We start from the raw sequence: 27,876 nt of genomic DNA, 5'->3' as shown, positions 1-27,876 counted from the left end.
GGTGGCGGTAAGTCATGCGTTTGTTTTCAAGATTAGTTTACAGCTTGATCTCTGGTGTTATACACATGGTTATACATCGTGCTACTGGCTTAATACAAACTGTTATTAATGTACTTTTAGTTAATTTGGTACATTTAGTAGTAGATCTTTAATCAGGTCAATAAATGCCTGTAATATTCCCATCCGAGCTGGAATGTCTGGGGAACTTTGCTGCTACTGAACTGAGAAGATCGTGTTTGTAAAAGAGGAGATTGAGGACTCGAGTAAACCACTAAGTTACCCTGGAGAAAAACACACGAGGAACAAGCAGGTTGGTGTCTATTCTAGATTCATCTTTAGTTTGTTCTGGTACATCAATCTAACAAAACTTTAGACAATTTTTACAAGCCTTACAAACATTTCCTGTGGTATTCCATGTGATAAACCATCAAAAGTACCACACGAAACTGGTGTGGTAATTGTGTAGTAGTATTGTGTTGTTTTTTTGGGACGCTTTACCACACGATTTTGTTGTACAGTATTTACTATTGCTGTGATATTATTGTGCTACTACTGTCATATTCCTGCATACTTGGAATTTCCTGTAATGAACCTGTGGTCCTAGTGTAAAAATAATCTTTTATTTCTTTTATGGTAACATTTTAGTATTCCTGCTAGAAAAGTCACATATTAAACCTCCAAAAAATCATATTTTTTCCACCTCAGACCTTTTATTAGTTACAGTGTTTTTCAGATTTAAAAACCTTTATTCTCATATTCTCATAACCATTTAATAAATGTAACAAAATCGTGTGGTACTTTTCACATTTTTTGGGGGACTGAAGTTAAAAATAGACATATTGAATTTAAGCTTCTCGCAATTCTCTATTCCTGTAATATTTTATTTCTGTTATGGTAACATTCTATATTATTCCTGTTAGAAAAGTTGAACAGATTGAGGGCAAGCGTGTTGGTCAAATGGCTAGAAGATCTAAATCACCTCTCAGACTTCCAGATCAAAAAGTTGTAAGCTTAAATTTTAATGGATATAGAACTACCGTAATTTTAAATGCATAGCAATGCATTTTATTAAAGGAAAACAAACAAGCATTTTTACAATTTCTGCCTCTCATTTGCCACCTCAATTGAAGGATGACCCATGTGAGGAAAATATGTTGAATTCACTCAAACCTGAGCGATTTTGAGTGCTCTTGTGTTTATTTGTGTGATTGTTTCGTCAAGTTAAAAGTCAAGCCAAAGTCAAGTTGAGCCTATGATGAGCCACGTGAGACATTAAATCAATACTAATAAATATGAATAGCTTTTTACTCTTGGAACAATCGTGCTTTGTGGTGCTCTTTATCTGATAATTTTCCGTTTCTGTGCATATAAAATGTTATTATTTTAATGACTACTTTTAGAAAACCACTTTTATGATCCCAGACTAAGGCCGGTGACACACTTACTGCGTGGCGTGAGCGTGGTGTTTCTGTTGTGTGGCGGCTGCATCGCGTTTTCTGTGTCTTTGCCATAGACTGTAAAAAAAATATGGACGTAGTGTCCGTGACGTTACCCGTAGGTTTCTGAAGAGCGTTTTTGAAGCTTAAAGTAGGCGGGGCCGGCCGTCACCATCTTGGCAGCGCGTCACCTCTCGTCACTCCCGGATAAAATAAAATAGGCAAAGAGGCGGGATGTGGGTGGAGCTGAGGTGCTAATGCTATATGCTACTGGCTTCGCGCTAAAGTGACAGCTGATTAAAGTTCATGTTTGTTTATTTAAAAATGTATTATCATGCAGTAACTTACAATATTGCTCTGAGCTTGTGCGTGTGACAGTGATTCATGCGCACACATGTCAGTCAGCGCGGCATCGCACATCAAGTTGGTAAAGAGCTTTATTCAGTCAATTTTAACAATCTGATTTTGGCGAAAATGAATAAATACCAAGTAAATACCAAGATAAATACCAAGATAATCGTGCAGCTCTAGCATCTACTGCATGGACGGAGAGAAAGCACTGACACCTGCAGGATTTCATCTGACGGTACTTTTTATTTAACACTAGACACTAAAAAGTTAAATAAGCATATCTGTTCCGTGAGAGCATCGGTACTGCATAACGTGTGGGGTCTCTATATCTACAGGCGTTTTTAAATCTAAACTCCAAAAAGCAACGAAATTGTCAGACATCCATTAGTGCATGCAAGGAAAACAACTGGAAATATTGTTCTCTCCATACTCGACAACAAAGGTATAATGCGTGAATTAAATTGTATGAAATAATCCTGAAAAAAAGCACAAACACGGCAGAGACGGCAAGTACAGCAGCGGCTGGAATTAGCTGAGGGTGACGTTTACAGACACCAGACAAACGGCTAGCAGTGACAGCCATAGACATAATACCGGCCATGTAAACTTGATTTAACTGCTTCATTTCCCCTTTATTTCTGTGTTTATGATTTTAACTGTGTTTCTTACCATTATTTATATTTGGAAGAATTTAAATTATTTATATTAATATAATATAGTAACATCATCAGTGAAGCTCCTCCCACTACCTGTATTTTAATGAAGCAGCAGCATAGTGTTAGGATTATCAATAAATATAATTCAGGAATTGGCATCAGTTACTTTATGATGAATAGATAGTAAGACATAAATGCTTAGAAGTGCATTTATTATCCAAACAAACTCTGTAACTTCTTTTTTTTTGTGGCAGAACAGCGCCTCCCACCACAGTAACATCGTCAGTGAAGCTCCTCCCACCACAGTAACTTCATCAGTGAAGCTCCTCCCACCACAGTAACATCATCAGTGAAACTCCTCCCACAGCAATTACATCATCAGTGAAGCTCCTCCCACCACAGTAACATCATCAGTGAAGCTCCTCCCACCACAGTAACATCATCAGTTAAGCTCCTCCCATAGCAATTACATAATCAGTGAAGCTCCTCCCACCACAGTAACATCATCAGTGAAGCTCCTCCCACATCAATTCCCCAATAAATGCTGTAAATTCCCATCAGCTGCAAGGGAAGACGAGCATCAGAGCATCAGGAAGAGCTGAAATCTGTAAAGACTGAGTTTATTAAAGAGGACAGTGAGAACACGAGTGATCCAGAACCTGCAGAATGAAACACACTGAAGATCCTGAAGAACAAAGAGGTTGGTGTTTATTCTTCATTCATTCATGACGCTGAAGAACATTCACGTTAGAAACATTCAAGCACTTCATCACATTTAGATATGCAGTTAAACTATGAAATGGTACAGAATGTTCTGGGGTTTCTTCAACAAATGGTCAGTAAATGGAGGTTTGAGTAGGGCTGGGTATCGTAACAAAATTTTCGATACCGATACCTTTACTTCGATACCGGTTCCTGAACAATACTTTTTTCGATACCAATTTTATCAATATAACATTACCTAAAAAAAAAACTTTTATTTTTTTCAGTTTGATGACTTTTTTACACTCATATTTTGAGTCTGTAAAAAAGCACCAATGCTAAAGTTTTCTATGTTTCCTAATCATTTAACAACATGTATTCTTTGCTTCAATGAGCTCATTGTTTCTGCCTCAACTTAATGCATTGTTTAACAATGAAACTGAATGAAAATTAATTGAAATGCATTACACACAGTCAACCTTGATAACAGATCACTCTAAATTGTAATTTAGACGCATGCATTTTCTGTAAAGCTCCTTTGAAACGATATGTATTGTGAAAAATGCTATACAAATAAATGTGAATTGAATTAAATATAGGCTACTGGGGTGCGGGATATATGTCTCACGCTCAGCACACGTGAAGCTTGCGCAAAGCACTGGCAGAAGTAGCCGAATGATTATGGATGTGTCGGGAAACGATAGCATGGAGATATTTTAATTGTTTATTAATGAACAAGTGTTTACTAAACGTGTTGGCTGCAAAGATGATTATTGCGAATTTGCGATGCTGACTCGTCATCCCTGCAGTAGTGAACGCGCGCGCGCCTATATGGATTAGGTAATCAAACTAATTGTTTCGTTTAAAAGTAGACATATTTTGAACATATATAGAACTATTCCTCATGTCTGTGAGGCAAGTATCCTATATGCTGAGTTTTGGTTTATATGTGACGCGCTCCAGTTCTTGTAGTCGAAGGCTGATAAACTTTCTACTCTCGAGTGTATTCTGTGCGCTTTTAAGTGCCTTATCAGATTTACCGTGTTACCGGTCTTGGCAGCAATTATCTTGTCGAAAATATTGCATTGTGTGCTTATGGCATTGAGTTGGGTACATAGATCATTTGCACATATTTTCTATCTATCTGGGTTGGACGCTTACACACACACACACACACTACAGCCTCACGTGCGACGAGCCACGTCTCTGGGCAGCCGCGTAAACTAGTGTTTTTCCGCCACAGCCAATCATGCTGCATGTTTATTGTTTCACTGACGTTGACGAGATTAACCACTTAGGTACCGAAACTTTGTACCGGATAACAAGACATGTTTCGAAACTCGGTAGTATCGAGGCAATTCGGTCGGTACCTAAAAAGTACCGAACTTGGTACCCAGCCCTAGGTTTGAGACATTTTTATATTGATTGTCAACATCAGAATACTAAATACTATTTTAACTGTTTTATTTTGCATTTATTTTATATCTGGTTCCCAATTTGCAACAACGTTACCAGAATTTTAGTCATTTTCATAGTTTCATAGTTTACACATTTTTTTTTTTTTAGGAATAATCAGTAAACACCAAGTTACTGATAAAGTTGTATTTGTCAAATATCATACAAGTTAGTCATAGTAATAGAGATTCTTCTTAAAGTAACTTAAACCGGGTTGATGAATACAGTCAATGATACGGTTTGTGTAAAAACTGAGATAATTAATTGAGATTATTTTTTTGTCTTCCCATCATGCAGTAGAAATACCCCAGATGATGTCACTTCCTGGGTGTCGCAATTTTAAGAAATGCTCTGTTTTTAAACGGACGGAAATCATGTCAGGAGCAACAGGGTTGAGTGAAACATGTAGGACACAGATAATGCTAATAAAAGTTGTTAATTTAAAGCTAGTTAAAGCCGCTGCACTTTGAGCGCGTGAAGTTTCTACTGAAATAACGTCACATTCTGGGGTAGCTTTTTTTTACAAACATAAATGCAACATATAAGAAATAATAATAAATATAGCTGCGAGCAGCGATTACGGGCCCAAGCCGGTGGCACCGCAACCCTGGTTACCTAATTTTATTTATAAAATTGTAAATAAACCGCAACCCTGGTTACCTGGTTACCTAAAGGCACCGGGGTGGCGGTACCGCCGGCTTTGGCCCTTCATCGCTGCTCGAAGCTATATTTATATAAATATATAAATAAATAAATATATATATATAAAAGCCAGTGGCACCGCCACCCTGGTGCCTTTAGAGTTATTGTGCACGACGTGCAAAAACGTAACCCCGCTTTAACTGTCGAAAAGAAGTGTGCTGAAGAGCTTGCATTAGTGTGGGCTCTGCAAAAGTGCGCATCGAGGGCACATATCAACCACAAAGTATGCGTGAGCAACCTTCTAAAAGGTCAGGTCTACATCTGCCGTGTGTTTACATTATAGTAGTGAAGTTTGAAGCAAATCAGGTAAAAATAAGAGGGTGATTTCAAAGTATTTTGAAAGATACACACTTCCTGCTGCCAGTTGGTGGCGCTATAACCGGGGTTGCGGTGCCACCGGCTTGGGGCCGTAATCGCTGCTCACAGCTACATATTTTTATATATATATACATATATACACACACATATATATATATATATATATAGAAACATAGATGTATAGATATATATAGATATATAGATATAGATAGATATATAGATATAGATATATAGATAGATAGATATAGCGTAAAACTTCAAATAATAGCCCGGGCTTTTATTTTCCCAAATCGTTGAACTGCACCGCCTTGTATTTGAGACAGGCGTCTATATGAGACAGGCCTTTATAATTGTTGAGATGTTGTTCATTGAGTCTCTAATCTCTAAAAATCAAAAAATTTATAGAAACACAGAATATTACTTGCTTTACCTGATTAGAATGCTACCTTGAAAAACAATAATTTAAATTAATTCTTACCCAACAGAGAAATCAAACACATTCTACATTGATTAAAAAAGAAACATCAAATGTATTTTTAGTCAGAGTGTTATTTTATACAGAAATAAATTATTTGTAATTTTGCAGCAAAGATCAGCAACAGGAGTCAAATTTCATTAATTACGAGAGTGAAGAGCTGACTGAAAAGATGATGACGGAATATTTTGTGTAAAAGTGCCTTTACTTTCACTTTTATATTAGCGATTTAAAAGCCCCCGCTGGTGTCACACGTCGAATAACCGGTGGGAAAATATCCTCAAAGCCACATACCTAATATATTTATATATAAATACAATAGGCATACCTGATAAAAAAGATTTATGTACTATGTTGATATCATTTTGGACACAAGAGGGAATAGCCGTATGTATGATTTTTTTTGTTTAACCAATTAGCACTAAATAGCCTGTTTTAAACTTTTTCATACAACTTGAATTGAAAAAAAATAGAATAAAATTAGTTTAGTTCTAATATTTGTATAATTTTATATAAAAATAAATGGTGTATAATTACATTTTTGACGATATGAGACGTTTCCTGATTCTTTCTTTGACATAATCCCTCGCCATAACAAAACCGTTTCAGATATTCAATATCCGTTAACAATTTAGCATCTTTAATGTATTTTCATCATGTTGAACAAGTTTGGTGGGAATAAAATAAACCACTTAAGAGGAGTGAGTAAAAATGTTGGGGTTGGTTTTGCAAAACATCCACATTCAGACCAAAATAGCCGACTTCCTGTTGGGCTGGCTTAAAGTAGTTTGGCCCGATGAGATCTATATGTGTACCGAGTTTCATATTATTACATGCAAGTGTGTTTGATTTATGGACCAAATTTTCAGACCAAGTTTATGGACCAAGTTAATTTAATTAATAAACTAATTATATAAAAATATTGTCAATGCACTACAATTAAACTGGTTATATGCCTTTACTTTATTAAAAAAAAACTTATTTAAAAAATACAAGGCTTAAGACATTTATTTTCTTTTTTAATGCAGGCCAAACCACACAGCAGTGAAATGGTTAATCTAGCCCCCCTCCCCCAACTACACACACACACACACACACACACAGGCACAGACATAGAGACGTAGGCTCAGAGAGAGAATGACCACATTCAAACCAAAATATCGGACTTTCTGTTGGTCCGAGCTAATGACTGTAAATTAGAAAGTTATCAGGTTTGATGAGTACAATATACGTACTGAGTTTTGTTACTGTAGATAAAACTAACCCCCCCCATTTTTGACTAAAGGTGGCACTACTGAGCCCCTCACCACGCCCGTTTCTGAAACTTTGCACATGTCTACTGGCTAATAAATGTGATGTGTCTGTCGAGTTTCATGCAATTTCAAGCATGCTAAGAGTCTCTAAAGCATCAAACAAGAATATTAAAGTTTGATTTGTTGCCACTGCAACAGTATCTAAGATATCAATAATCCTTTCACAGGCCTACATCTGGCATGTGTTTACATTATACACAAAGTTTGAAGCAAATCGGGTAAAAATAAGAGGGTGATTTCAAAGCATTTTGAAAGTGACACACTTCATGCTGCCAGTTGGTGGCGCTATAACTTTGACTCACAATAGTCACATCCATGTGATCGGCCTCTTACAGCGAACACACTGCTGAAGTTTCATCAAGATCAGTTAATGTATGCTGAAGTTATAACACACTTTCTGTTTCACGTTTCTCGCCATAATTTTGTTTCTTTGCCACGGCCAAACCGTTCGAGATATCAAAAATCCCCTCGCAATTTTTCATCCTCAATGTCTTGACTTCACGCTGACCGAGTTTCGTGGCATCTCGATCAATTCTCTAGGAGGAGTACTTTAAATTCAATTGCATGCGTTTTCCAAACAACCCTAAATAGCCGATTTCCTGTTGGGCTGGCGTAAAACTTAGAGCATGAAAGTTGTTCGCCCCGATGAGATCTATAAGTGTACCGAGTTTCATATTATTACATGCAAGCGTGTTTGATTTATGGACCAAGTTTTCGGACCCCGTTCCAGGGGGCGCTGTCGAGCCCCCCGTCACGCCCGGGTACCAGCTTCAGCCCGGCTCTGATGGCCGCGGGTTCTGACCCGTGTGCAAAGTTTCAAGAGTTTTCGAGCACGTTAAGGGCCCCAAAAGTGCCAAAAAGGTAGTAAAATAATAATTTTCCTAAGGAAAACAATAGGGCCTTCGCCTTTTCAAGGCTTGGGCCCTAAAAAACATCATTATTAAACAAAAATAAACTAAATTGAATAAAATAAAATAATATAATTATGAAATAGAAAAAAACCCCTCAATATTTACAGACTGCAGTTGAACTGGTTATAGTTGAGTGCACTTTGTGGTTATTGTTCAAGTAAGATATAATAATAGAAATTACAGCAAATGCCACACACAAAAACAAAAAGAAAAGAGACTGTCCCAGCGATGTTTGGTTTCTTCAAGACCAACGCGACAACTCACAAGGGTTTTATGAGAGTTTATGTTGATAAGTCCATAGGTTATTATTCGTCAAAGGGAAAGATGTGCATGCAGGACTGAAGCGCTAGTCTATGGAGAAGTGTGTGGGGGACAACCTTCCAGACCCAGAACCCGGTGCAACAACAGGACCAGTAAATAATTGAGCTGAGTTGGAACTAAGTTTGCATTAAACTTTATCTAATTCCACACTCAAATATCATTTCCATGTGTAGCCAACTCTAAATCATTACAAAATAATCAATAAATGTACATCCTACAAATAATAAACAGTAAGTGCAATATTAAAGTTAACACAATCAAAGTGCAATATTAAAGTTGCATTACCTGCACAAAGTTCAAATAAATAATCCAACAGTACTGTAATCTGATTTCCTTAGTGCATGTAAACACAGTGCAAACAAATCTATTTATAAACCAAAAGAAATTGGCAGACTTCACAACAGCATAAAATGAATCAAAACCATTTGTTTAGAGCAGGGGTTCTCAAACATTTTGGAGCCAGGGACCCCTTACGGGGGAAAAATATTTCCAAGGACCCCCTCATATTTATAACAGTGACTGAGCCCAAAGTTAATGTGGGAGCGCTTAATGAAATGTTTTGACACAAATAGTCTTCACCCAGGGTCGTATGCAGGGTTTTGTAAATGGTGTACTGAGGTGCCAAAAGTGATCTTGCTAGGGGGTCCAGACCCCCCCCCCCGACCCCCCGAGGAATTTTAGATTTTCTTGATCTACACATGCATTTTAAGGTGTTTTTAAGGCCAAAAACTATAGCTATAACTATAGCTATAAAAAAAACTATCCCTATAACTATGGGATAACTATAGCTTTAAAAGCATGTCAGTGGGCAGTGGAATACATTTTTTGTCAAGTAGATGACAGTTTAAATTTTACAATGAATGATCCACATACAAAATGGAAATGCAGAATGTATAAGATTATTGTTCACATCACATCAAAACACAATCACATATTCCAAACAGGAATGGCCTTAAATGAGAAATGTTTCAAGGATTATTTTGCAAAGATGTTAAATTCCAATATTTAAACACATTCGAGGTACACAAATAGTAGGCCTATAGTACAGTAATAATGGCAAATTATGTTTAATAGGTGCTTGTGTTGTTAAATTGAGCTTAAATCCACTGTAATTAGCTAAAAAAAAATAATGTTAATTTCATCCTGGACACAGTATGCTTCTCTTGACCTGTAGCTGGGACAGCGGGGAACAAAGTAATGCTTTTTGACTTTCTCAGTTTGTGTAAATTCACTTGGGGTTCAAAGTATTTATTTTTTCCCACCTTAATTTCAGACGTGTCTAGATCTTGTTTAGCCTGCATCTTATCTCACACTTTATGACCGAATAACTGAAGCGTCATGCGGAAATGCGCATTTTGACATTGACGAGCGCTGGTAGTCTGCTGAAACCGCTCAGATGAGAAGGTCAGTTTATCATCGCGATGTTTAATATCCTTGCAGCGCCAAATTAGAGTTTATATTAGGCAATTATTTCAAAACTTTCATTATATAATAGGCTACACATTAAAAAAATTACAGAGGTCCAGACCTGCACGTATCAGCATCTTCACATGTGGAGAAATGAGATTGGAACAACAGCAAGTCGACGGTATATTGATTGACCGTCACTGCCTTCATAGTGCACAACAGACAAATTAAATTAAGCAGAACTTTTTATAAGTTCGGTGAGTATTTTATTTTGATAATGAATAGGTTTTGATGTAAAATTAGCAGTGCTAGAATTGACATAGCCTATTGTGCGCGCACGCGAGACGCCGGCGCGAACACTTGGATTGTTTCCTATGCAGTGGAAACAAAGGAATACTCTTATTTATGGTCATACAGATAAGAGTACATCATTCAAAACGGCAAAATGTCAATTTTTTATTTGTGTGTACATTAAAAATGACTACAAAATGTCATGCCTTTTAAAAATAAAAAAAAACAACAGGATGCCGGTTCTGCCGTCTCTGTCTCCTTCTGGCGCGCGTGCCCAAAAAACGACCAAAACACAGCGAATACTTGACGCACAGGCATAAGAAATATAGATAGATTATCTATCTATAGAAACCTTTAAAAGCATACTTTTTTATTATTTGACATTAAATGCATTAGGCCGATAAGTCACTTTGGAATAAATAGCAAGTTTTCAGATGATAAAGAAAACATGACTTATAGTCATGGAAGAACGGTAGGCTGTTATAAATTATTTCGCGGACCCCCTGGCTATCGTTCACGGACCCCCAGGGGTCCGCGGACCCCACTTTGAGAACCACTGGTTTAGAGCAGCCAATGTATGGCGGCAAATCAATGCCAATAATAATCGAGCGCAAAACTGATGTTGGCGCGCGCGGTAAATGACTTTCGCGAGAGAATAACAGATCTACACGCGAGGAAACGGGAACTCGCGAGCTCATTCATACTCTGCGCGCGCTCATGACATCTCCTCTACACGCAATACAAGCCCTCGCGCGCGCATGATCAGTTCACACGCTCTCGCGCTTGATCTGCTCTCGCCTGCTGCTTTTGCTCGCTCGAACAATTTTATTTTTGACAGTCGAGGGGTGGGACTTCCTGTTTTAATAACCTCAAATGTCATTGGTTACTTCCCATTTTCCGGAAGTCAGTTGTGATTGGACGCCTGTCCAATTACTGGTAATTCACTTGATTTGAGACATCACTTAATTTGCTGTTTATTGTGGTTTATTAATGTGTAATGTGATTTAATGCATTGTTAATGTAGAATATATTCTTACCAGATACTTTATTAACAGAAAGTCTTACTAGTGTTTGCATTGTGTTGTTAAGAGATATTTACAGACTGTAACAACGCATTTCCATGGTTATTAGCATTGTAAATCTACCAAAATTCTTATGCATTTTTACATAATATAAATGGTTCATTATATTTTATATTAAATGTAAAAGGGGTTCTGGCTTTGTAAGTTAAGATACAGTACACAGCATTAATTATAGCTTACAAATGCCTTTTCAGAATTTGCTACCGAATACAGATGAACAATATTAAACCCAGCAAATTATTAAACCCATCTTAAATCCAGCAAAGTAGCTATTACAACATTATATAGTCATCTTAATCATCTAACGTTTTGTAAGCTACATTGTATTTGCCTCATTACCATGAAAAGAAAGAGACAGAAAAGAGAGAAGCTAGAATCAGTGAACGTACATTAATATACTGACGAGGGTTTGGGATTAATTAAAATCATGTCGGTTTAAGAGCACGACATACCTTTAAAATGTTATTAGTTTTATTATAAAACTAATACAATTTTATTACATACTGAAATGGTCGATGTGTCTCGGGAGTCTTCTTTATTATGTTGGCTTGAGTATGTTGACATTATTAGTATGTATTATTATTATTATTGTGAGAAATTGACTCCACCTAGAACTTTAATGCTTCTCCAAACTTGGCTCAGACCTTCAGACTGGTCAGACTCGCTTATATCTTTTCTAACTGGTCAGACTTACTTTCCCAAAAAATCCCATTGATTTGCGTAATCTGAGCAATGAAGGCCGTAATACTTAATGCTGGCCACTAGAGGGGGCGACAGGTTAATACATCTTTTTTACTCTCTTTCCCTGTTTGCATCAGTTTAAATGACAAATACATGCATGAATTTCATTCATAAATAGGCCATATCTGTGTATGAGAACAAGCTTTACTCTGCAGAACATGATCCTCCAGGGTCAGGACTAAGTGTTAAATCTATAAATGAATGTGTAAAGTTGGGTGTCTGCATGCAAGTCACTAAGAGTTTTGTGTAAAACAATCTTTTTTTTCCTCCACTTCCTGCAGTAACATTTGTTCAGTTAGTAAGGTTCAAGCATGTGATAAAGACAGAAATGTGATAAATGTGCATGTGTTGTGAGAACAACTTAATAAGAGAAAGTATGAGGCAAGCACACAGCATAAATGATTACAACCCATCTGAACATAACATAGCCTATCTTAAAAAAATAAAAGGCATTCATGCTGCCAGAACCCCTTTTACATTTAATAGAAAATATAATAAACCACTCAAAAATGACATAATAGTAATACACAGGATGAAAACAAAAAGCTTACACAACAACTCTTTCTTATTGATATAAACAATCAATTTATCTTTTATTCAAAACCCTTGTTAAATTTACAACTATTTAATGGACATTTTTTACTTTTTACATTCTGAGGTTCTCAGATCCAATTTGATTTTGGTTGGATAAACGTAAATAACTGTTGGGGGTATAGTGGTAATGTAGTGGTGAACTACAGCAAATATGACTTTGCATTCACATTTTTCTCCAATTTCTTATAGATATTTTAGATAGTGTTATATATACAAAATGTAAAAATACATATGAATTTTGGTAATTTACAATGCTAATAACCATGGAAATGCGTTGTTACAGTCTGTAAATATCTCTTAACAACACAATGCAAACACTAGTAAGACTTTCTGTTAATAAAGTATCTGGTTAGAATATATTCTACATTAACAATGCATTAAATCACATTACACATTAATAAACCACAATAAAAGACAAATTAAGTGATGTATCAAGTCAAGTGAATTAGCCTACGAGTCATTGGACAGGCGTCCAATCACAACTGACTTCCGGAAAATGGGAAGTAACCAATGACATTTAAGGTTAAAAAACAGGAAGTCCCGCCCCTCAACTGTCAAAAATAAAATTGTTTGAGCGAGCAAAAGCAGCAGGCGAGAGCAGATCAAGCGCGAGAGCGTGTGAACTGATCATGCGCGCGCGAGGGCTTGTATTGCGTGTAGAGGAGATGTCATGAGCGCGCGCAGAGTATGAATGAGCTCGCGAGTTCCCGTTTCCTCGCGTGTAGATCTGTTATTCTCTCGCGAAAGTCATTTACAGCGCGCGCCAACATCAGTTGTGCGCTCGGTTATTATTGGCATTGATTTGCCGCCATACCAATGTCAATGCTAATGCTAATGTTCAACACCACTGACTTAACATATTAGCCTCCAGCATGTAGTTCGTTCATTCAGATTACTCACCAGTTCCTCTATGTAAACATAACCTGATGGCGGCGACGAATTCCCTGCAGCCAGTAAGTTGTTCTAATGATATGCTTAACTTAAAAGCATGAATCGAGCACAAGAGTGAATAGTTTGTAAAACACAAACCTGTTCACAGCTGTCAACCGTCTTCCCCACACCTCTGAATGAGGAAGACGCCGCGGCCCAGTTAAACACTCGTGCTCCAAGGCGCGATTGGCTAAGCACAGTCACATGACTGGGGTTACGTGAGGTCGCAGGGCAGGTACTCCGCACAGATACATTAAACAGTGTTTCCTCTAGGATTTTTTCCAGCCCATTTCCCCAGGGGGTGTGGCCCATGAGTGATATTCCCATTGGCCACGCCCCCTTATCCCAGGTGTTTAAACCTCCCTTAAGTATTATAATATGAAAGTGTCCAATAAGAGCGGCAAAGCGATTATGGGCATCGCGTGTGCAGTAGTGTTAATTTTACCAGCCATTTTTAAATTTAGTTTCAGTTTTAGTCCAGTTTCAGTATCGCTTGTTAGTTTTTATCACATTTAGTCGACATCATCCCATTTTTATTTAGTCTAGTTTAAGTCGACTATGAGTCGAGCATTTTAGTCTTTATTTTAGTCCAAGAAAACATAATTTTATTCGTTTAGTTTTAGTCAACAAAATCTGTCAACATTTTAGTCTAGTTTTAGTCAGGACATCATTTTAACCTTTTACTTTTTTGTCAGCAGATAATATTTAACATTTCCTAAAATTATTTCACATTTCAACATTTTCTCATCTTTTTGATAAAAAACACAATTTTAAGGAATGTTAGATTATAAACAACCACCAACAATCTTTCTGTTAATTTACCACGATGTCTTTGTGGTGAACTGCGACGTGTCTCTTCAGGTTTGTTGTGTTTTTTCCAGCTACCATGTGGCCACATTCCTTCCCTTCGACTAAAATCAAGCATTTGGTTTTGTTCTCCACTTCAATGAAGCGAAAATGTGTCCATATATCACGTCTCCTCTTTCTCCCGAGCCCCGTGCAAAGCATGTTTTACTTTTAACCTGTCGCCGCCTCGCCGTGAATCCAGCTCCTGCCTGCTCCATGTGTTGTGTAGGCTACTCTGTGCCCGGCCCGCCCGCTCCAGGTTTGAAAGTGGGTGTGTGGCGGAAGAGCTGACGAGGAGGAGGCGGAGGAGGAGACAGGATTTGACAAAAACATATCATATAATAATATGTAATTTTCGTCTCGTCTTTGTTCGTGAACTAAAATGTCCATAGATTTTAGCCCAGTCTTTTATTTACCGAACTGCATTTTCGTCTCGTCTTTATTCGTCTACGAAAATTATTTATGATTTACTCCCAGTTATTGTTTATTAGTGGGGATTTTAGTCTCGTCTCGTCTAGTTTTCGTTCGGTGAAAAATGTGCGTTGACGAAAATATTTTCGTTTAGTTTTCGTTAACGAAATTAACACTAGTGTGCAGAATAATGCACTTGAAGCAACGCGAAGTCACAGCGCGCAGCGCTTCGCATTGAAAAGTTCAAAGCACAAAGCGAAGAGATTATATCTATCTATGCTTAATGTATTATATCTATGCAACAGTTTATTGAGCCTTTTCTTTTCACAGTTTTAAATTTCAGTTACAGTGTGGATGAAGAACAATTCATAGCACTCTCTACTCCAGTGCTGTAATAGACACTAGGGGTGGCTCGATACCACATTTTCATGTCCGATACCGATACCACACACTTGAGTATCTGTCGATACCGATACAATACCATTTTTTTTTTCTTAATTAAGCTGTTAATAACACATTTGGGGGGGGGGGAGGAGCTCTAAAGTTTTTTCACATGTAACATCTGGGGTTGAGCTGTAAAACACCTGTATAAAACTAATCATTAGAATGAATACAATTCCATGTATGAAAAGATACTTGCAATGTTAACAAAAATATTTGGTTCAAGTTTTCCCATAAGACGAAAAGAAACCGCAGTAACTGCCTGACGTTTAAAACTGTCACAAAAAACACTGACTGTTTTTACAGTCCATCTTTGACTTCCAATAAGTGCGTTCACTTTAACATGAGAGGCAAATTCTTCTTTAGAAAAATTAGCATTTCAGCCTTCTCAGCTGTCAGGCTGCTCCTCCTTTCATCAACAATAATAGAGGCTGTGCTGAAGAGTCTCTCTGTCACGGTTCATCAATCCATGTGTTCGTTTTGTATATCTGTTGGTGTGTTTTGGTTGTGGGGTTGTATATGTGTGTAGTGCTTGTTTGTTGCTTAGCACCGGCTGATTACGCTAACTGCCGTCAGCTGCAACTAATCTACTACTTGTTAGCTGCCTTTATCTAGCTGGAGGTTTTCATGCAGGGTGTCGGTTCGTTGTTAATGTTTTTTTGTATTCTGTCACCCAGTACCTGTGTCCTAGTTCCTTGCGGGCTCTGCCTGTTTTCCACGGAACATCCAGTTTGCAGAGGGATCATCCGGAGATTGTTCCTGTCGCTGTCCTGTGTCCTCGCTGTTCTCCAGTCCAGTTCCTCTCCTCTCGTGTTGTATCTTCCAGGTCGCCCGCCTGTAAAAGTGGTGTTTTGAGATCCTCTCCTCTCGTGTTGTGTCTTCCAGGTCGCCCGCCTGTAAAAGTGGTGTTTTGAGATCCTCTCCTCTCGTGTTGTGTCTTCCAGGTCGCCCGCCTGTAAACGTGGTGTTTTGAGTTCCCTGTCTTGTCCATCGTCAATAAACTGTTTCACTTGCACTTGGATTTTGAGACTCATCATTGTGACACTCTCGCTCTCCACACTTGTGGAAGGTGCAGAGAGAAATGTAGTTGCCACAGCTGCCAGGGAGGGCAGCCTAGGTTGGTTGACTTTCCAGTACAGCAGTGGATTGTCCGAACGCGGAATAATTGGCTCTATGAGGTAGGTTTCAATTTCAGTGCGTGCATTTGTGGTGGTTGACTGAGGATCAGTTTTTCCTGTGCTTTCTTCCAGGATTTCATCAAAAAAAGCTACCAAGTCTGTTCTTGCTTGCAGCTTCCACCCGTGGAGTCTTCTTTGCTGGGTCTGAGGCTTCTGATATGGTCCTCCTCAGCATTTCTTCCATCTTCCTTGCCTCTGCCATTAATGCATCCTTTACATGTCTTGAGATTTCTGCATTTGCAAAGTACCTGTGTAAATAAAAATACACATAATGTAACATTTAAAATGAGCCTAGCCCTTAATGCTTGAGATTAAATACGTATGTGCAATATTAGGTAATCATTAGATGTGCAAAAGTAAAACCTTCACAGACACATTTGTGTGTCAGTCTCTCTCTCTCTCTCTTACACTCTCTCTCTCTCTCTCTCTCTCACACACACACACACACACACACACACACACACACACACACACACACACACACACACACCTAATCATTACAGATGTAAACAAAAGTAAAACCATCACAGACACATTTGAATGTCAATCTCTCGCGCGCGCGCGCGCACACACACACACACACACACACACACACACAAACACATCATATTAAAAAAGTTAGACCCCACATACCTGTCTTTATATCTTGGATCCAGTAGCGTTGCAATTGAATATAGTGGCTCAGATTCCACGTCTATGAAACGTCTGTTCACAGCTTCAAGGAGGGTGCCTTTCATGGTTTTAATTCCCTCGTCGGTGTCGTTTCCTCGTGCGAGAACACGTTTAAGGACACTGACAATGGGGATAACATCAGATGCAGAGGCAGATGACGAGCATACCTCTCTTGTCAGCTCCTCAAAAGGGGCTAGAACTGCGATGGTCTTTTCCAGTAGCCCCCATTGGTTTGCAGTCAATGCGGTGGGCAGGTCGTATTCCGCTGTGTATGCACCCAGAGCCCGTTTCTGTGCTATGAGGCTCTCGATCATATAATAGGTGCTGTTCCACCTCGTTCGTACATCTTGTTGAAGGCGCTTGGGCGGCATATTCAGCTCCAATTGATTGTCCTCTAAGCGTGAATAGGCAAGTGGTGAGTGCTTGAAGTGACCCACGATTTTTCTGCCGATAGCCAATGCATCACTAACACTGCGCTGTGCTAGCAGTCCCTCATTCACAATAAGTTGCAGGGTATGCGCGAAGCATCCCAAACTGGGAACTCCAAGGCGACCCATTGCTTTTATTACGTTACTAGCATTGTCTCTTAAAATGACATGGACTTTACTCTTCTCAATTTTCCATGTATTTAACATCTCCGTTGCTACAGCGATGGACTCTCCTGTGTGTGAGCCACGAAAGTGTTTAGCCTGCAGCACTGCTTTTTGCAAAATTGAGGCTTGAGTCTATCCACTGTGCAGTCAGGCTTAGTAATGACATAGGACACACATCTGAGCTCCAAATGTCAGTTGTGAAGCTAATCATGGCAACATTTTCCAAACTTTTCGAAATGAATTCACACACTTGCCTGTACTTATTTGGGACAGCCGTGTCAGAGATGAAATGCCGATTTGGCATCATGTAGCGAGGCTCCAAATACTCCATTAAGCGTCGAAAACCCATATTCTCAACAACAGAAAGGGGTTGGTCATCCAGCACAATGAATTCAGTCACTTTCTCTGTTATCAGCTTTGCTTTGTTGCTGTCTGTGGGGAGTTTCCCACGCTTTTGAAATGTTTCCCGCAATGTTGTGTAGCGACAATGACTTTCGTAGGGAAATTATTAACTCAAAGGGGGAATAATATTCATGAGATGATGAATATGCATTATCGTATACACAGATTAAATTATCCCAAATAGGGAATAGACTAGACCTCACCGTATATGAACAATTAACACGATTGCTCGTATTAATGATTAATATAGGTCGGTAAAATCATATAAATTATCAGAGTAAATTTTGATATGATTCAAGTTCAGTTATCACACAACCTGTCCGTCCAGCGGACGTGGAGGAGAAGACTTTCTTTATCACAATTTACTAGCCGGTACACAACGAAAACACACCTTCCTGTGGCCACAAGGAAGGATATTTTCGTGTCAGGCACTTTAGATATTTCAATAGTTAAACCAAATAGAGCTTGTGGCTTAAATCGACATTTTCAGGGATTTCAAGTATGGAACAATGAGACAGATTCAATTCAAAAGATTATGGAATTTAATAAAACACGACTAAAGATTACATAAACTACTTAAATCACGCAGGAGTAAATATGCATAGCAAAGCAAACAATTACAACGAAACAGAAAATGATTGCAATACGAAATATTAGAGCGAGAGAGAGAGAGAGAGAGAGAGAGAGAGAGAAATCTTCTCAGGACAGAACAGTTCAAACAGTTACTTCAAAATGAGACCCAAAGGCTTTTTAGGAAGTTATAGACAACCTTAAAAACAGCATTCTATTTTAGATTATACTTGCATTGATACGGCCCCTTCTGTGCAGCTGGTTTGAAAGGAAACGTAGGCTGAATGTCCGGAGTTTCGTTCGGACGGAGGTAGATGTTGCGATCTCTTCAGCGCGTACGACAGATGCTTAATCTTAAATACGTTTCGTTCGTGAGTGCACCGAACGAAGGAAAACTATCAACTGAGGTAGATAAACGGAAAGAAAAACTTAGATTAAAACGAAATTTAGAAAGCAAACGAAGAGCTCCGGTTGGAGTTCTTGTTGAAGAAGGGACCCTCTCTCTGGCGTAGGACTGCTAGCACAGAGGAGACACGGCGCTCCTGGTTTTGAAGGCGCTCGAGACACGCCTTTCGTACGCGTCTGATCCAATCGTTTGGGAGGAGGCGTGTCGGCAAACCTCGTGGTTCGCGAAGTACACGCATTCTGGGTCATGTGCATAGAAACCACAAATTTAGTAATAATACACTTCTAAACTAGGATTTAATAAAATATGCCTCATACTGCATTTTGGGTTAGTGATTTGATCTTATTTGATTTCTCTGATTCCAATCATACCACTCGCGGCATTCCTAGGGCTAGTAAAATGCAGATACATGATTTTTCGTGATTAAACGAATGTCAGACTGCTCACATATCATAAAAGCTTACAGTTATATCAATTAGGTCACAATGGGATCCTGAACACAACCAGAAAACATTTGTACATTTGAAACGTTACGTTTAACTACACGTGGTTCAGAATGATTGTCTCTTTGTGTGTGTGTGTGTGTGTGTGTGTGTGTGTGTGTGTGTGTGTATTCAGAGTTCGTCGCGTGGTCAGTCACGCGTTGGACTCCTGATCGTCTTCAGTTCCGTGTATGTGTGTGCGTCCTTCGAATTTGATGAGTTTTAAGTCTGGATTACAATGACCAGTGTGGTTCGATTACACAAGGTTGTCTGTGTTTGTGAGGTGTCGTGCAGAGGGGACACCACGGGATCTCCGGCCAGAGACGCGCCCCTGTTGAGTCACATGTGGTAAGACAGGATCCTGTGATTACTTATCAGAGAAAGACGCCGCGGGGGCACTTCTGGCATCGGTAATTTAATTAAGTCCCAGCACCATTTGCTTCGTGTGTGTGAATGGGTAACAAAAAAAAAGGGTCCCATGACATCTGTTTGTCACAATCTGAAGAATGGAGGAGTGTTTACTTAATTAGAATCTAGTTGATTAAAACCACATGATTGCGCTGATCATCTGATTATGGCTACAGTTGGTTGTTGCGGCACACTTTTCTTCTTGGCACCCGTCGCCTGTATAAATTCATCATACTCTTTTCCATGATGCTTCTGCAAATGTTTAATCGGGTTTGTGGAGTTGAAGCTTCCAACGATGCTGCCACTTCTCGAAACGGTTACATTGTATAAATTGCACTCTGCTTTTGTTTTGTCTTCCTTTAGTTTAAAATAACTCCACACAGCTGACATAATTGCTGACAGGTTTCCCCTCACTCACGTTCTAGCTACCGTTCACGTGATGCCAGTGTTGCCAAGTCCGCGGTCTCTCCCACCCCGCGATTGGCTATTTTTTAAGAAACAATTGAGCTGGATTTGTTGTGAAAATCTGGCAACCCTGCGTGACGCATGTTGCTCGTCTCTCTTTACGGCATGTCTCTCAGGTGTTGTTAAGCATTTGTATGACAGTTTATGACTAAGGTCCGTGATCGTATCGGATCGGATTATACTCCCGCGATTCATACGATATCCGATCCAGTGATTTTGGCCAGTATCGGACTAATACCGATACTGAATATCAGATCGGCGCACCCCTAATAGACACCCGGGAGAAAGTCAAGTCAAGTCAAGTCACCTTTATTTATATAGCGCTTTTTACAATACAGATTGTATCAAAGCAGCTTCACAGTGATAACATGAAAATAATATAACAGAGTTTGTTTCTAAAAGAAAATTGAGTCAACGTCCACCTTAAGTAAGGCAGATCAATAATATTATTGAATATTAAATGTCCCCAAAATTTGGGGACATTTGGGGGACACAAAGAAAGGAATATGATTTAGAAAGCGCTATAAACTCCAGCAAGATAGTCATTTTATGCAAAGTGCAAACTATAGACCTTTATCTACAAATACAGAATAATAATGGGAACATTGATCTTGAAGAGAGTGTCGTCGTGTTGCTGTTTGAATGCTGAATGGAGAATGACTGAGGAGAGATGAGTTTCATTAACTTTAACTTAAAGACTTAAATATTAATTTTTACCCCACATTATGCTATTGAATGACTTTAGAAGTGTTGGAATATAGTGCGAAAACTTTATGGTGCTTTACAATGTTCACAATAGTAGCCTATGCACTATATTAGAGCTCACTGAGAAGCTGCAGCCGTGGCGGGATGATTTTAGGTGTGGCGGCCCGCCGCGGCAGAATGTATGTAGCGGAAACACTGCATTAAAGGAACAGGGACGGCAGAACCAATATACAAACATTTAATATATATTGACAGATTTTAACCTGGGTTACACTGTGATGGAGATGTATCTTTTTTAGAAAAAGGACATCTAGTCAAAAATTTTGAAGAATTAGCTATAAGACGGTTAAGCTAGAAACATTTGCTTGGTTATGACTGTGAGGTGGTGGAATCTGCGAGACTGCAAAAACTAGTAATCGTTTAGAAGTAATACATTTATATATATTTATATTTAGTAATCTCTAAAATATATCCACACATTGAAGCAATACAAGTATAAAGGGCGCCTTTGTAACTAGCTAGGATCGCGGGCATTCTGATTCTGACCGTAAAGGATACTGATCTGAGTAAGCTTAAAGAAGAAAAAACAAACAAAGAAATTAATCTGAGATCAAATAAAAAACTTTAAAAAGTGATAGGGCCTTCTCGTCGAATGCTCCCAAACTTTGGAATTCCCTGCCTATTGAGATTAGGCAAGCTGAATCTCTTAGTGTTTTTAAAACATCACTTAAAACTTATTTGTTTAGGGCAGCTTTTACATAATTGTTTATAATTGTCTTATTATTATTAATCCTATATTTCATAATGTTTTTATTTTTGTATTTTATTAAGTTTTTCTGTCAGTAATGCATTGTTTGTTTAATTGTATGTTTTATTATGTTTCTATTCTTGTGAAGCGCTTTGAGATACTTTTTAAAGGCGCTATATAAAATAAAGTTTATTATTATATTATTATTATTATTATTATAGGCCTGCAGTTCTGAGCATACACACACACACACACACACAGGCCTGCAGTTCTGAGCATACACACACACACACACACACACACACACAGGGTTGCAGTTCTGAGCATACACACACACACACACACACACACACACAGGCCTGCAGTTCTGAGCATGCACACACACACACACACACACACACACACACACACACACACACACACAGGGTTGCAGTTCTGAGCATACACACACACACAAACACACACAGGCCTGCAGTTCTGAGCATACACACACACACCCATAGGCCTGCAGTTCTGAGCATACACACACAAACACACACAGGCCTGCAGTTCTGAGCATACACACACACACACACACACAGACACACACACACACACACACACACACACACACACACACACACACACAGGGTTGCAGTTCTGAGCATACACACACACACACACACACACACACACACAGGCCTGCAGTTCTGAGCATACACACACACACCCATAGGCCTGCAGCTCTGAGCATACACACACACACACACACACACACAGGCCTGCAGTTCTGAGCATACACACACACACACACCCATAGGCCTGCAGCTCTGAGCATACACACACACACAAACACACACACAGGCCTGCAGTTCTGAGCATACACACACACACCCATAGGCCTGCAGTTCTGAGCGCGCACACACACACACACACACACACACACACACACAAACACACACAGGCCTGCAGTTCTGAGCATACACACACACACACACACATAGGCCTGCAGATCTGAGCATACACACACACACCCATAGGCCTGCAGTTCTGAGCATACACACACACACACACACACACACATAGGCCTGCAGTTCTGAGCATACACACACACACACACACACACATAGGCCTGCAGTTCTGAGCATACACACACACACACATAGTCCTGCTGTTCTAAACATACACACACACACACACACACATACATAGGCCTGCAGTTCTGAGCATACACACACACACACATAGTCCTGCTGTTCTAAACATACACACACACACACACACATACATAGGCCTGCAGTTCTGAGCAAAACAAGATTTTTAAATCTACAATAATAAATAAAATAAAAAAATAATAACATAATAAACAAAAATTAAACAATCCACTCCACTTGAATGCTAAACGCTTGTGTTATTTCTCACAGGGTTATTCACTTGAGCTTGTGTTTTGCTAATCTTGTAAAGTAGCTAAAACTTTGCCACAAAGAACCGTCCAAAGTAAGGATTATGCATTAAACATTTGAATTGTTTATTAATAAACTAGTGTTTTCTGTCAGTTTTGCGTGCGTTGAGATGGGGAATAGGCAATCTAAAAATGCTGTCATTATAAAAGGTTTCTAGTTTCAATGTATTGCTTGTTTTTAGTTTACATTTCATGTTGTGACACTTAATTCTTTCGCACATAATGCTGCTACGTCAGAGTGGCCAAAGCATCAACAAGCTTCATCTTTGTTTCCTTGTATGTGATTGGCTGAAGCAAAAAATCTACAAATAAAAATAGCTGATCAAAAAATAAAACAATCGCGCGAATTATTCGTGCGTCAAAATCGCGTCCAGTGTGAAAGGACCTTAACAAGGAAGTTTTCAGTTCTGAAACTTACAGGATATTCTTATAGTATGATGACCTCTTATGTCAAAAGATCAAGGAAAATTTGATTTCTCAGTTCATCACCACCCCTTTAATATCATGTTAGATAATTGTGTCATTGTTCAAATATATTTAATAGTTCTTGCTAAAGAAACATGGGATTCGGGCCTATAATGTTTTTAAAATAGTTGGAAGATAAATTTACCTCATTCATGGAAAGTTTCACGGACATATAATCAATTTTAAAAAGGCATCAAATTATGATAATATTTTATAACAGTTGTCTACTTTCTACTATTACATCAGGGCTCACTTTCATGTCATTTGGATTGTATATATCTATCACTGAATTATTTTGATGTACTGAAAATGAACTGTAATATTTGTTTCTTTCCTGTCAGACCTGATGGAAGAGAGCGAGGAGAGTGAAGAACTGAGTGAAGTGGAGGAGGAACATCATGTCCAACCTGGAGGAAAACCCTTGAGTCGCTCAAAGACTAAACAGACATTTTTAAAGAAAAGACAAGCCAATAAATCTTTCACCTGCACTCAGTGTGGAAACAGTTTCACAACCAAACATAGTCTTGAGCGTCACATGATGATCCACACTGGAGAGAAGCCGCTCATGTGTGATCAGTGTGAAAAGAGATTCTCATGCAAACAACGTCTTGCACGTCACATGAAGATACACACCGGAGAGAAGCCGCATGTATGCCATCAATGTGGGAAGAGTTTCATACGATCAGAACATATTAAATTACACATGATGGTCCACACGGGAGAGAAGCCGTTCTCATGTGATCAGTGTGGGAAGAGTTTCACAAACAAACCTACTCTTGCTCGTCACACGAGGATCCACACCGGAGAGAAGCCGTTTACATGTGATCAATGCGACAAAACATTTCTTTTGGCATCAAACCTGAAGACACACCTGAAAGTTCATACGAAGGAGAAGCCACATTCGTGTTCTGTGTGTGGAAAGAGTTTTTCACTGCTGCAAAATTTACACGCACATGAGAAAACTCACACTGGTGTGAGAGAGTACATGTGCTTTGAGTGTAAGAAGACTTTTACTACAGCAAACAAATTAAAACTGCACCAGAGAATTCACACTGGAGAAAAACCTTACAAGTGTTCACACTGCGACAATAGATTCAGTCAGTCTGCACATCTGAATTCACATGAGAGGATCCACACTGGAGAGAAGCCGCACACGTGTGATCAGTGCGGGAAGAGTTTCTCATACAAACAAAATCTTAATGTTCACATGATGATCCACAAGGGAGAGAAGCCGTTCACATGCGATCAGTGTGGAAAGAGTTTTGCACAATCATCAAAACTTAATGTTCACATGCGGATCCACAAGAGAGAGAAGCCGTTCACATGTGATCAATGTGGGAAAACATTTCTTTGGTCATCAAACCTGAAGAGACACCTGACAGTTCATACGAAGGAGAAGCCACATTCGTGTTCTGTGTGTGGAAAGAGTTTTTCACTGCTGCGATATTTACATGCACATCAGAAAACTCACACTGGTGTGAGAGAGTACATGTGCTTTGAGTGTGAGAAGACTTTTACTACAGCAAACAAATTAAAACTGCACCAGAGAATTCACACTGGAGAAAAACCTTACAAGTGTTCACACTGCGACAATAGATTCAGTCAGTCATCAACTCTGAAAACACATGAGAGGATCCACAGCAAAGAGAAACCACACACGTGTGATCAGTGCGGAAATAGTTTCACTTTTAAAAGTCACCTGAAGCGACACATGAAGATCCATGCAGTGGAGAAAACACATCACTGCAGTATGAGATCACGGTAAGTAGTTTATTTTCATGTGCTGAACAACAAAGTCTCTTCTGTGTAAGTTAGCCACACATCACCTTATAGCCACATCTCTCCTCTCCACCTATAGTTGGTGTGTGGTGAACACAGGACACTTTGTTGATTGATTTATATTTTTTAACTTGTGTTCAACCAACAGAAATCTGTTATTTGTCAATTCAGATGCAAAAAACGAATTTGCTCTCTGACAGTAGGTGGCGCTCATGTAAAAGCAGAAATACAGCACTATACAGGGCTCTAGACTGCGGGTAAATGGAAATTCATTATAATCCATTATAAAGCTTGTAAGAGCCAGGATTTGATTTTATATAACTCCGATAGTATTCGTCTTAAAGAAGAATATACACCTAGGATGACTTGAGGGTGAGTAAATCATGGAAGCGTTTTCATGTTTAGGAAAACTTGTTTGTTTTCAGCAGAACTGCCAGAAAGCATCTGGAAGGAGAGGACAGAGAGAACACCAGTGATCCAGAACCTGCAGAATGAACCATCATGAGCAAAGAGGTTGCTGTTTATTATTTATTCCTCATTCATTCATCATGAAGAAGAACATGCTGATGCTCACCAGATTTGCATTGTTTCATGACCAAACTAGTGACTTCTAACACACATCATCTTCATGACATTAAAATAGATCATAATCGTGAACCGCAGTTGTCCACCAGATTTGATGAGTTTAAAATGACTATTGAACTCATCAGTGATCTTGACTTTGACCTTTTCATTTCACATTTGTCTCTCATTTGAAATCTCACATGATTTAATGTTTCTTTTAGACCTGATGGACGTTTCAATCGGGCCTTCGTTCTGAAATCACTTCTGCCTTCTCATTCTGAAGAAGAGCACCAGAATAATTACACTGGAAAAAACACTTTCCTGTTCAGGAGCTGAGGAAGAAGCCGTAACACTTTTAAGAGAGACATGATGCTAATAGGGGTGTGACGATAACCGCATCACCGCAATATCGCGTTAATGAGATGCCTACCGCGGTGTGAGGACATAACCGCACTTTTTTTTTCTGCTGAAAGTTCTCTGTACTTTTACTTCGTTACGTTTGGCGACGTTCCTCTCGTTATTTTATTTTAATGCAATACATGTTGTTAAATGTGTAGTTTATTCCAAGCGCGCTGTATCTTTTTTTTATGGGCATGAGCGATGCTTAATTCACAAATGAATCACTCTTTTGAGTTGATTCTGTTTAAAGACTTCATCAAACAAGTTAGCAGATCTTTCTAAATCGGTTCGCGAATCAGTCTGAATGATCTGTTCAGTTCCTGCACGCACTGAATCGTCTGAAGTGCTTTAATTCACACTCGACTCGGAGTCGTAACAGGAAGATTTAAGAACATCAAGAGCGTTGGATGAAGTGGCCATGGACCAGTCTAGTGAAAGCAAATCTGCAAATGCATCATATTTTTGCCAGCGATGAAGATCTTTATTAGTTGAACATCTTCGTAAGCTGCCTGTGAATGAATGATTCCACAGGACGATACAATTGATTTCATTTCATTCAGGTAATACATTTTACAACCAAACAGATTATTACGCCACGATAGCACTACTACAAAGTATAACATTATCCGTTTTTTGGACATATACATTCACTTGGCTTGTCCAGAGTTTATGAAATGAACGCCACCGCGGTAATGTGTGTGTATGCGCAGTGGCAAACTCGACTTGAAAAATGCCTTTGCCTGCCTTAGACACTGTCAGTTAACCAGTTTAAACATGCTTGCAGAAATATACATTTGATTACATTTTGGAGAACAGACAGAAGAAGATCCGTCGATGTGCATTTGACCGTTGTTTGTGTTCAGATGTTCAGTAGCGGTCATGAGCGCGAATCGCCACGAGCACACGTGAATAGTTAACTCTTTCTTCTCTGTGTCAATGGTTCCCTTTACATGCCTTTGAATGCAAAACTCTGCAGAGTCACTTTATTTCGACATTGTCTAATAATCCAAATGTAGTTGGGTCGGTTAACCGCCAAACCTTGAGATTTGTTGCTTCTTCACCGCGGTAAGAAAAAATCCCATACCGTCACAGCCCTAGATGCTAATATTCATTTGAACTCATTCATTGTTTTTCAGAGATCTGTCTCATTAGTTTTAATTTGTATACATTTTTGTACTTCAAGTAATGATTGATTAAAGTCATTATTTTATCAACA

The 27,876-nt window shown here is 38.9% G+C and overlaps 5 protein-coding genes across 13 annotated transcripts in view; 3 read left to right on the top strand and 2 right to left on the bottom strand.

Moving 5' to 3' along the window:
- Nucleotides 1-26,202, top strand: part of LOC143714414 (uncharacterized) — a 1,189,624-nt gene extending 1,163,422 nt beyond the window's left edge. For all 3 annotated transcript variants that reach the window (XM_077205565.1, XM_077205566.1, XM_077205564.1), the window contains one exon: nt 26,123-26,202. The gene's annotated coding sequence lies outside the window, so the exon portion shown is untranslated. The remainder of the gene's footprint in view (nt 1-26,122) is intronic.
- Nucleotides 1-27,876, bottom strand: part of LOC143714418 (uncharacterized) — a 703,153-nt gene that overhangs the window by 612,344 nt on the left and 62,933 nt on the right. The window lies entirely within an intron of this gene.
- LOC143714477 (uncharacterized) overlaps nt 1-27,876 on the bottom strand; it is a 142,905-nt gene that overhangs the window by 52,208 nt on the left and 62,821 nt on the right. The gene's annotated exons all lie outside the window — the stretch shown is intronic.
- On the top strand, nt 30-27,876 carry LOC143714432 (uncharacterized). 7 transcript variants are annotated; one of them, XM_077205624.1, is made up of 6 exons: nt 69-310; nt 2,698-3,143; nt 16,269-16,561; nt 24,260-25,679; nt 26,123-26,210; nt 26,483-27,876. In XM_077205624.1, the coding sequence occupies exons 4-5, from the start codon at nt 24,265-24,267 to the stop codon at nt 26,190-26,192; spliced, it is 1,485 nt and encodes a 494-aa protein (XP_077061739.1). In that variant the 5' UTR covers nt 69-310; nt 2,698-3,143; nt 16,269-16,561; nt 24,260-24,264; the 3' UTR covers nt 26,193-26,210; nt 26,483-27,876. The 7 variants fall into 7 exon arrangements, with proteins under 7 accessions (XP_077061737.1, XP_077061738.1, XP_077061735.1 ...); XM_077205622.1 differs by lacking the exon at nt 16,269-16,561 and having other exon boundaries at nt 30-310; nt 26,126-26,210; XM_077205623.1 differs by lacking the exon at nt 16,269-16,561 and having other exon boundaries at nt 35-310; nt 2,703-3,143; nt 26,126-26,210.
- Nucleotides 25,011-27,876, top strand: part of LOC143714406 (uncharacterized) — a 297,700-nt gene continuing 294,834 nt past the window's right edge. Inside the window, exon 1 of the mRNA XM_077205530.1 lies at nt 25,011-25,074. The gene's annotated coding sequence lies outside the window, so the exon portion shown is untranslated. The remainder of the gene's footprint in view (nt 25,075-27,876) is intronic.

The sequence above is a fragment of the Siphateles boraxobius genome, unplaced genomic scaffold (assembly GCF_051911475.1).
Source record: "Siphateles boraxobius isolate OS27281-9 unplaced genomic scaffold, OSU_SipBor_1 54, whole genome shotgun sequence".
NCBI lineage: Eukaryota > Metazoa > Chordata > Actinopteri > Cypriniformes > Leuciscidae > Siphateles > Siphateles boraxobius.
Note: the sequence above shows the minus strand (reverse complement) of the source record. Positions and strands in the feature narration are given on the sequence as shown.